We start from the raw sequence: 11,492 nt of genomic DNA, 5'->3' as shown, positions 1-11,492 counted from the left end.
CCCTGCTTGCACTCTATCTCCTAAAAATATATATAAAACGTTAAAAAAATTAAAAAAAAAGAAATACCTCATTGCTGAAAAGTACTAACCATTATCTGAGCTTTCAGCAAGTTGTACTCTTTTCGCTGGTGGGGGGCTATGCCTCAATGTTGATGGCTGCTGACTGATCGGGGTGGTATAGCTGAAGGCTGGGGTGACTGTGCTAACTCTTAAAATAAGACACAATGGGGGTGCCTGGGTGGCTTGGTCCGTTAAGCGGCCGATTTCAGCTCAGGTCATGATCTTGTGGTTCACAAGTTTCAGCCCCATGTTAGGCTCTGGGCTGACAGCTCAGAGCCTGGAACCTGCTTCAGATTCTGTGTCTCCATTTCTCTCTGCCCCTCCCCTGCTCACACTGTCTCTCTTTCTCTCAAAAATAAATGTAAAAACAATTAAAAAAAAAAAAAAAGGACAATGAACTTCGCCACATTGGTTGACTCTTCCTTCCACAAACGATTTCTCTACAGCACGAGATGTTGTTTGACGGTAGTTTACCTGTAGTAGAACTTCCCTCAAAATTAGTCAATGCTCTCAAACATTGCTGCTGCTTCATCAACTAAATTTATGAAATATTCTAAATCCTTTGTTGTCATTTGAACAATGTTCACAGCATCTTCACCAGCAGATTAATCTCAACAAAACTACTTTCTTTACTCATCCTTAAGAAGCAAGTCCTCATCCATTCAAGTTCATCATGAGACGCAACAAGTCAGTCACATCTTCGGGTTTCACTTCAAATTCTAGCTCTCTGGCTCTTTCTACCACATCAGCAGTTACTTCTCCCACCAAAGTCATGAACCCCTCAGTCATCCATGAGTGCTGGAATCAACTTCTTTCACTCTTGTTGATGCTGATTTTGACCTTTCCCCGGGAATTGTAAGTGTTCTTAATGGCATCTAGAATGGTAAATCCTTTTCAGAACGTTTTTAATTTACTTTTCCCAGATCCATCAGAGGAATCACTATCTATGGCAGCTAGAGCCTTAAAAAATGTATTTCCTTTTGTTTAAAATTTATTTTTTTGAGAGACAGAGAGAGAGAGAGAGAGAGAGAGACAGAATGTGGGCTGGGGAGGGGCAAAGAGAGAGAGGGAGAGAGAGAATCCCAACCAGGCTACACGCTGTCAACTCAGAGCCTAATGCGGGGCTCAATCCCATAAACCATATCATAACCTGAGCCCAAATCAACAGTCGAAAGCTTAACTGACTGAGCCACCCAGGCTCCCCACAAAATAAATGTATTTCTTAAATAATCAGACTTGAAAGTCAAAATTACTCCATGACCCACAGGCTGCAAAATGAATGTTGTGTTAGCAGGCATGAAAACATTAATCTCATTGTCTATCTCCACCAGAGATCTTGGATGAACAGATGCATTGTCAATGAGCAGTAATACTTTGAAGGAAATCTTTTTTTCTGAGCAGGAGGTCTCGACAGTGGGCTTAAAATATTCAGTAAACCATTTTGCAAACAGATGTGCTGCCATCCAGATCTTATTTCATTTACAGACCACAGAGAAGATTTATCGTAATTCTTAAGGGCTTTCCAAATGGTAAATGAGCATTGGCTTCAACTTAAAAGCCACCAGCTGCACTGGTCCCTAACCGACTCAGCCTGTCTTTTGGAGCTCTGAAGCCAGGCATTGACTTCTGTCTATAAAGTCCTACATGGCCTCGTCTTCCAACATAAGGCTGTTTTGCCTACATTCGAAATCTGTTGCTTAGTGCAGCCATTCGCGGTCTCAGCCATACCTTCTGGGTCACTGGCTGCAGCTGCTCCATCGGCACCTGCTTCACCTTGTTACGGAGACGGCCTCTTCCTTAAACCTCACGAACCAACCTTTGCTGGCTTCAAACTTTTCCTCACCTCTCAGCCCTCACAGAGTCGAAGAGTTAGGGTCTTGCTCTGGGTTAGGCTTTGGTTTAAGGGAATATTGCAGCTAGTTTGATTTTCTATCAAGACCACTAACACTTTGTCTATATCAGCAATAATGTTGTTTCTTTCTCAGCATTCATGTACTTACTGGAGCAGCACTTTTAATTTCAAGAACTTTCCTTTGCAGTCACAATTTGGCTAACTGTGGTGCCAGAGGTCTAACTTTCCACCCATCTCAGATTTCATCATGCCTTCCTCACTAAGCTTAATCATTTCTAATTCCTAACTGAAAGTGAGAGACATGTGACTATTCTTTTCACTTGAACACTTAGAGGCCACAGTGGGTTATTAACTGGCCTAATTTTAATAAAGCTGTGTCTCAGGGAATTGGGAGGCCCCAGGACCGACTGGGGGAACAGCCAATCAGTGGAGCAGCCAGAACACATACATTTTATTAAGTTTGCCATCTTACATAGTAAGAGTTCATGTTTCCCCAAAAATAATTACAATAGTAACAGCAAAGATCAGTGATCACAGTTACAAAGAAATATAATAATAATAAAGTTTGAAATATTGCAATAATTACCATAATGTGACAGAGACATAAAGTGAGCAAACGACACCGGAAAAATAGTGCCAAGAGTTTCTTGACACAGGGTTGCCAAAACTCTCAATTTGGGGAAAAAATAAAATAAATAAATAAATAAATAAATAAATAAATAAATAAATATGCCGTATCTGTGAAGCATAATAAAGCAAAGTACAATGAAACAAGGTATGTCTATAACAGCAAAGGATTGAAGAACAGCAAATATGTTTAAATCTATGATACTAAAAAATGCTTCAATAATGGTGTTAGTAAAAAAAACAAACAAAATTGGTCACCTTCAGAAGATGACAGGGAACAGATTCATTATCTTGAAAGCTGATGAGTAAAGGAAATGAATTAAGCCTTCATCCTGCCTTTCCCATATGACGTGTGCCACTGGATGACAAAGCACATAAAGGAAAGCATTTTTTTTTTTGTTCTTTTATTGAGGTAAAATTGTTATATTACATTAGATTAGTTTCAGTTATACAACATACTAATTCAGTATTTGTAGAAACTACAAAGTGATTACCACAGTAAGTCTGGTTACCATCCATCATCATACAATTAACACTTTACCCATTTTGCCTACCCATACTCCTTCCCTTCTGATAACCACCAATCTGGGCTCCATGTCTATGAGTTTTGTGTTGTTCATTTGTTTTAGATTCCACATATAAGTGAAATCTTTGGGTATTTGTCTGACTTCCATGACTTAAGGTAATACCCTCAAGGTCCATCTGTGTTGTCATAAATCGCAAGATCTCATTTTTTTTTTCTTATGCCTAAGTAATATTCCACTGTATATAAACACCTCATCCCCTCTATCCCTTTATCCACTGATGGACACTTAGGTTGTTTCCATACTGTAGCTATTGTAAATACCACCGCAAAGAACACAGTGCATGTATCTTTTTCAATTAGTGTTTTCATTTCCTTCAGATAGATACCCATGAGTGGAATAGCTGGATCATATGTTAGTTCTATTTTTAATTTTTTGAGGAAGCTCTCTGTTTTCCACAGTGCCTGCACCAATTTACATTTCCATCAACAGTGCACAAGGATTTTCCTTTTCTTCACATCCTCTCCAACATTTGTTATTTCTTGCCCTTTTGATACTAGACATTCTGACAGGTGTGAGGTGCTAGCTCACGGTGGTTTTGATTCGTATTTCCCTGATGATTGGTGATGTTGAACATCTTTTCAATGTACCAGTTGGCCATCTACAGGTCTTCTCTGGACATGTCTATATAGACCCTCTGCCCATTTTTTAATCGGATTTTTTGCTGAGTTCTCCACATTATTTTGGACATTAACTCCTTATTGAATATATGATTTACAGGTATTTTCCACCGTTCAGTAGGTTGCCTTTTTATGTTTTCTTTGTTGTGTTGAAACTTTGGTTTGATGTAGTCCTACTTAACATTTTTGTTTTTTTTGTTTTTTTTGTTTTTTTTGCAAGAAAGCATTTCTTTATAAAAGCATTCCAGTTACTAAGTGGAATAGCAGCATTTTATAACTCCCAGTATATGAATGGATCTAGTCACACTGAGATTCCCTTATTGTTAATATCACATGTCTTACAGGCATGATGTGCTTCTAAGAAAACAAAAAAAACCAAGCCCCCCTCTAGTCTTGCCAAAGGAATGGAACCAGAGTTTGATCAAGCCTCTACATGCAAAGAGCAGAGGAATAAGTTGAATTGCACTAGGAATGTGTGATCAGTAACCTCAAGACTGGGAAAACCAACCAACGGCCTCAGGGCCTTCAACAAAGTTATAGGGAAAAGGCAGATGGAAAGGGAGCCACAAGATTTAAAAAGACTCAAAAATATATTAACAGAAGGAAAAATGCAAGACCAAACCCTAGGAATGTACACTTGGGTGATAAACTACAAAGGAACACAAGGAAGTATAAGACAAGTGGTCCTTTTTTTTTGTTTTGTTTTTTAAAGTGGTCACTTTCAAGAAGAAGGGAGTGGCTGTGATTTTGATGGGGGCACATGAAGGGGCTTCTGGAGAGGCTGGCAAAGTTCTTGACATAGATGGTAGTTTCAAGGGTGATTTGCTTTTTAACGACGAATTTGTTCAGCGAGATTTTCTGTAGTTGTGGTTTGGTTTACAATAAAAAATGTTTAAAAACAAAACAGAAAAAAAAAACCACCTCTCAGTTTTCCTAGTTACATACTGCTTCAGATTGCTGCTGTGTTAGGATCATGGCTCAGGACAGACTTTGGTGTCAGGTCTAAGTAGTTTTGATTTCTTACTCTGTTACTTACTAGTTGTGTGACTTTTGCTAAGTTGCTTTGCCTCTCTGAGCCCATGTTCTTCACCTGGAAGATAAGAATTTTATCAGTATCAAGCCCATAGGTTTGTTCTGAGAATTAAATGAGACTACGTATGTATGAGTTTACAGGATGTTTGGCATACAGCCAATGTTCAGTAAGAATGAGCTATTACTTAACTATCAGTGATTGTGAATTAATTTAAATAGCCCTTTAAATATCATAAATACTCACAATATTTATGTTCTCCTAGTACTTAAAGGAAATATATTAATTTGTGCTCTTCCATACCACATACTCCTAAGTTAGCTGTTACAATTTCATTTAGTGAACATATTTTTATGACAAGTATTGCCTAGAAACTAAAACCACAGTTGTATATTAAAATATGTGCATGGGTATATTACTCTATAACCTTTGAGAGATGATGCAAAAGTCTGAATTAGAGACTTATCGGGGGAGTAAGTCTCCATTACACTCTGCTGTTACACATCAACTATGGAATAAACTTGGCTCTTGCTTTGAAAAGCAATGTGGAGGTGTGGGTATTTCATCATTCTTTAAGAAGTGTTTGTATTCTTTACAGGTTTTCATTTTCTTGTAGTTTATGATCATACTAGGAGACCTATGTGCTGAGATCTGTATTATTTGAAATATGCTCTCACTTTAAATTTCTCTCGCTTTAAAAAACGTTGAAATTAATGTGTCTCACCCATTAGAGTAATACTAGCCTCACCTATTCCTGAATTATTAAATAGAAAATAAATGAAATGCTAGTTTCTGGAAATTTAGATGTGGCTGAAATATTACCAAAGGGCATTGGGAATGATCAGATGTGTCAACGTAGTTGTCTGGATGAGGAGCTGTGAACGCGAGGGAGCGTTTGTGTTTATTCCTAATACTAGATCTGTCTTAGAAAAAAGCAGGAGATCCTCAAAGGGAAACATTAAATTAGAACAAATATATCTCATTAACAAAGCAGTCAATTCCCTTTATTTTTAAAATTTTATGTACACATATGAATGATCTGTATAATGTACATTCAATATAGAAAGCTTTATATATTTGATACTGTATAGAACATTTCACAATTACACTAATCTCTTACATAACATCTTGACATCCGTTTTTAAATTTTTTTTGCACAAGCTCCTTTCTCATTCAATTTGGTAAAGTCAGTTATACATACCGACATGTACTGTGAGCTCTCAGAAGGTTAATGATTAGGGAGAGGATACCGGGGAACAGGCACGAGGATGAAGCCTACTAGTGTTGGACGGTGGAGGGGGACAGCCACAGGGACTCGATGCAGGAGAGGGAAACATTGTCTTCCGGGGACAAGTGACCTAGTCCAATTTCTGTAGATTGCAGTTCAACCCCACAGTCACGCTAATTCAAAAAAAAAACATTATAAAAACTAGGAAGAAAGTTTTGTCTTTTTGATTCACAGTCTTGTAAACAGATACAAAGGAACAGAATGTGCTTACATACATCAAGAAAAAAAACTTGTGTACCCACTTAGGCTGATCCACAGAGTGCTTTCTTACAACGTGATACAATTAGAATCACTGACTTTTTTTCCTAAATAAAAATATATTTATAGAAAAAGGAATAACACTGTCATGAAACCAGGAGAAAGGCAGTAAGAGTTTGTTTCAACGTATCAGCTGGAGGAATGTGGACTGGGCACTGGCCTGTCAGCATTTACTGTCTCTCACAAAGGTGTCAACTCTGATAGCCAAGGTCGCCTGCCTCGTGGTCTACGGGAGGCGGCAGGTTGGACATGACTGACGAGGATGTCCCTGCAGTAAGGTAGCCAGCAACTCCAGGTCCTGCAAGAGAGAAAGGAAAACACACACCTTCTAGAGAGCAGAGTCGTGTGAAAACACCTTTATAAGAAGGTCAGAAGCTAGTCAAGTACCTGATCACACACTTTAACAGACAACTACCCAGTGCCATTTTCAAGGTATATCTTTACTATATGACAAAGTTAAAAATCATTTCAAAATTGATACTGGACAGCAACACTGGTGTGAAAACATGGAAAATTGGCCCTTCTCAATTCTGGGAATTCAATGCTTCAAAAAATTCTGGGCACTGAAGGATAGCTATGCCAAATGGAAAAAAAAAAAAAAAAAAAAAAAGAACAAGTAGAGGAAGGAAACTCCATACTAAGCACATCCAAAAGTCATACTTGATAAAATGCCCAAGAAAAACCTTTATCAACATTCAAGTTAACCTGCTTTCATTTGGTGCAAAGAAATGCTGTTATAGGGGCACCTGGGTGGCTCAGTCGGTTAAGTGTCCGACTTTGGCTCAGGTCATGATCTCATGGTTCACTAGTTCAAGCCCTGCGTCGGGATCTGTGCTGACAGCTCGGAGCCTGGAGCCTGCTTCCGATTCTGTGTCTCCCTGTCTCTCTGACCCTCCCCCCATTCATGCTCTCTGTCTCAAAAGTAAATAAACGTTAAAAAAAAAATTAAAAAAAAAAAAAGAAATGCTGTTATAGCTAGTAACACCAAATGAACAAGGGCTGCTACACTGACAGCTCTACAAAAGGAAGGCTCTGGACATTTGTCACGGGTCAAAACAAGAATGCTATGGGAAAAGATATCAATATTTTCATTTTATAGGTCTTCCTTGATTCTAAGAGTCTCTACTGCATAGAAATGCTACATATGCCAGCATTTATCAAGATGTGTCCTACAAGCATTGTAGATAATGGCTTTAGCCCTCCAGTTTATCGTAAACATTGCAGAGACCATTACATCCCAGAAGCACTGCACAAACTGTACAGAGTACTTGCAAGAGACATTGTAGCATAATACCACAAACTGAGCAATACTGTTAGCTGAAACCATAGGAAATAAGGCAAACAGCTAAGGAACATCAAGGGTTAGAACTAGAAAGGCAGTGGGAGCGGCATGCATTTAGCAAAATGATTCTCTACCTGCTTCAGAGAGCTACACAGAAGTTAGCAAGCTGCCTGGCAGAGCGGATCTAAAGCCCGCTCCTGAGGTGAAGGGGGCTGCTGCCAGTTAGAAGGGAAGGAGAGACACCTGAGGGGAAAAAAGAAATATAAGCAGCAAGGGAAGTTATAAGGAAATGCAAACAGCAGAGCAGTTTGATGAAGGCTGAGGCGTAACAGGGACTAATGTAGGACAAATGGGGCACAATTTAGATGGGTCTTGTGTTTCACCTTACAAGCACTTGTATCCAGGACGTGAAATGGCTTACACCGCTGAGTGAACACTGCATCTCATATGTAATTATACAGCCAGAGACAGTTCCACCTATGTGAGCTGTAACACGCACACTCAGAACCTTGAACTTATAAACATTGGAAAAAGGATCTTCCCTTTTTAAGGCACTGTAAGGCCTGCATCTACCAATCCTGCCTTCTGCCAAGCAGGGTGCCAGGCCTTCCACAGACAGCTCAGAAGACCACCGGCTCAACCTACCCCATCTGACAAGGCAGTTGGGAGCTACAGCACCACACTGTTAACATCACTTCCCACCAACCTATCAACCTTTGAACCCTAGGCTGCGGCAGGATTACCACAGATCGATTAAGTGGGTCTCACCAAAGATAGAAGCTGTAAGAATAACCCCCCAAACACCCTGGACTGGTAAATTTCCCAAGCACTTCCAATGTTGGACTCATCTTGGCCACATCAAATGAGGAGATGATGAGACCAAATATGAATGCTACATATAGAAAACAGACTAAGGCTATTGTTCTTCAACTGCGTGCGGAGGCACCTTGGGACAAACTCACAGGGGTGCTGCTAGATATTTTACATCGAAGAGAACACAGCAACATCTGCTGGATGCCACATAGCCACTTTCAAGTTGTTTGGACCTAATACTTGAACTTAACTATTAGGTTATTTCTTTTGGCCTAGCGGTAGATGAAAAAATCATTAAGACATTAAAGGCATTGTGAACTGAGAAAAGTTTGGGAACTTCTGGGCTAAAATTAAATTGAGACATGATAGGCTTAGAAGAATCATCCACAATAGACCAAATTCCAGCCCCACCATTTGCCACTTTAGGAAAAGACAAAGAAATTCCTGGGTATTTCTGTAAATAAGTCTGAAATGCTCTGTCTCTCACACCTCTGGCTTCTCTTTTAGAAGGTGTCTGGTTAGGATGAGGACAGAGCAGTTGTGTTCTCCAGAGAAAGGTGGGAGGAGAGAGCAGGAGCTGCCAGAAATGGGGCACGTGGCAATAACGTGCAAGGCTGCCAGACTTGAGAATGAGGAAAGACGGAAAATTAACAAAGAACCCCGCAAAATGGAATTGCCTGCAACGATGGAGCAGTGTAAAGAGCATGGGCTTTGTTAAAAATGAACGTGAGAGTCTCAGCAGGGAAAACAAAAGCAGGAAGCTCTGCCTCAGCGTCAGTGTCCTATAGTAAACTGATGAGCTCAGGGAATCTTTCCCAACATCACTCACATCATATAGTCTTGGGACAGGTGGACAAAGAACAACACAGATGGAAAAAAAATCCTAACTCGTAGAGAACTGATGGACCTGTATGAAGAGAGACCTTAGAATTGCACCCACCCCCCTTTAATGACCTTAGGAAGCCAAATTAACTATGTGACATGCCTCTAATATAAATATATACAGGGGTGTGTGTGTGTATGAAGTTCATCTCCATATTCGAATTAAGTGTGTGTGTGTACACAAAGCTCTTCGCCATCAATTCCCACTCCTACAACCATGTTTCCCTTGCCCTGCTTCTCTTCCTTTCCCTCTTGTTCCTTCTTTCTCTATACTGATTTTCTAGGTGAGGTAATTGGAGGATTTTCCCTGCTAAAATTGTTTTTACAGGGTCTTGAACTTCAAGGCAACATGCCCTTCTAGAAGCTAACAAATAGCTAAGTAATTAAGGCCCAAGTCAATGACAACATGGCTTGTCTGCATTGTAGGTAAAACTGCATTAGACAGTTTAGGTAAGTTTTTATCATAAAACAAAACAAGTATGCCAGGCCAAAGAACCTATGGAACCAGGTGGCCTCTTCTCAATTCATCCACAAGGAGCAATCTCGCCTAGGACCTTTTATCCATACCCCAATCCTGAGATGTGACTGAATGGTATCTGCTCAGCAGCCAGGGTAAAGAAAATAATTATCGTATTTTTGGTCATTCTTATCCTACTTTGAAAGAGTAATTAACTTTCCTCTATCTTTCACCATCTCCTAAACAAAATCTACTTGCCAAACTTACCATTGGTATTTTAGAAAAATGGCTAGTCAAGTGTGTTTTCACAGCACCTTATCTCATTTGCACATTGGGCACAATTAGAATCTCCTCCAGGCTGAGCACAGGGTGGGGTAAATCCTAATCAATTCAAGTTCCAACTCAATGCAACATTGTATACATTCCAAGGAGTTCCGCTAATGCGACTTTACCATTAGAATAACTTGTACCTTTTATCAAACACATGACACACAATACAAAGCATCAATGGAACAGCTCAAACACAAAAAAGAAAACATTTGACAACCTAAACAATGAGTAGACAATTCAACAGGTAGTGCTCTCTTTAAACAGTCCTTTCAAAACAAGGAGAGCTGATGGGAAAATCTTCTCAAACAACTAACATCTCAACAAAAGAACATCCCAGATTGATGTGGTAAGAACTAGACAATTTCCGGGTCAACAGAGCTTAGGGCTAGTCCAGACTGTCCCACGTAGTCGTGCCTACAGGCTTCAGGGGGGCCTGCAGAACAGCCAGAGCAACACCAGGATGTGTCCAAGTTGGGACTTACACCATCTCCCCTTTGACCAGCTTTGTACAGAACCTGCTGCCCTGAGTGGGCCCAAAGGAGGATGTAAAGAAATTTGTAAATCCCAGCTTTTCTTCTTCCCCAACCCTCTTCCATCCCCTACAGCTCATCACAGCTGCTTCTCACAACTCCTTCAGAAGCTACCCCAGGGATCCAAGTAAAAGGAAAGGCACAGACAGGAACCCTTCAAATCCCTGTACATTTTTCTATAGTTATTAGCAAATATGGATGGGGTGAGGACCTAAAGATTTCTGAAGGAAATTAGTCTCTAAAGATAAATCCCTATCTCTTCTGTATTCTAACCACAGACTTTGTGACCCACATCCCATTACTAAGTCAAGGACCATCTAAAGTCTTTTATTGCATCAAGTCACTGAACACTAAACACAATGCAGAACACAACAAATTAGAAAGGTGTCCCTGTAGAAAAGCTTATAATCTACATCTTTCTATTCTTCAAGGCCAAACTTTTAAGTAAGTAGCTATTCTTAGCTGGAAAAACAATAAGGCAGATTTCCCAGTCACAACATCCTTATACAAGGTAATTAACGTAATGCCACAAAAAGGTGGTATTACATCAACTTCTGGAAAACTAGTCTAAAGTTTTTAGTATGCCTATTATAGAACATACTCTTATTTAGAAGCTACTGCTTCACCTCAAATTTCAAAGAGAGATACGAGATAGCCAAAGACCATTTTCTAGGTATTTCTTTCCACAGAAATCACAGGACAGGCACATGGGAAAGTTAGAAGGGAACTGTAGGACACTGCTCTTAATGTACACGCAGGGATGGGCAATCAAAGCACTGTGTGTTTACAAATGTTAGGGCTCTGCTGTATGCTAATTTGGATGTAAATTTAAAAAAATGGAGAGTTAAAAAAAAACAAATGTTAGGGCTCTGCTTATAA

The 11,492-nt window shown here is 39.7% G+C and overlaps 1 protein-coding gene across 3 annotated transcripts in view; it reads right to left on the bottom strand.

Moving 5' to 3' along the window:
- Positions 1 to 3,979: 3,979 nt before the first annotated feature.
- The window catches only part of DNAJC13 (DnaJ heat shock protein family (Hsp40) member C13), a 129,311-nt gene continuing 121,798 nt past the window's right edge, over positions 3,980 to 11,492 (bottom strand). The window contains exons 57-58 of one of the 3 annotated variants that reach the window (XR_005792057.1): positions 7,736 to 7,844; positions 6,510 to 6,617 (exon numbers count right to left, since the gene is read on the bottom strand). Coding sequence is in view for 2 of the 3 variants with exons in the window: in XM_040480197.1 (XP_040336131.1) it covers positions 6,511 to 6,617 (107 nt within the window). In the remaining variant the exon portion in view is untranslated. Of the gene's footprint in view, positions 6,618 to 7,735; positions 7,845 to 11,492 lie in introns of all 3 variants that reach the window. The other 2 variants (XM_040480197.1, XM_040480198.1) reach the window with 2 other exon arrangements.

The sequence above is a fragment of the Herpailurus yagouaroundi genome, unplaced genomic scaffold (genome assembly GCF_014898765.1).
Source record: "Herpailurus yagouaroundi ecotype Mexico unplaced genomic scaffold, PumYag 159, whole genome shotgun sequence".
Taxonomy (NCBI): Eukaryota; Metazoa; Chordata; class Mammalia; order Carnivora; family Felidae; genus Herpailurus; species Herpailurus yagouaroundi.
The sequence above is the reverse complement of the archived record's forward strand: the minus strand, read 5'-3'. Positions and strand labels throughout refer to the sequence as shown.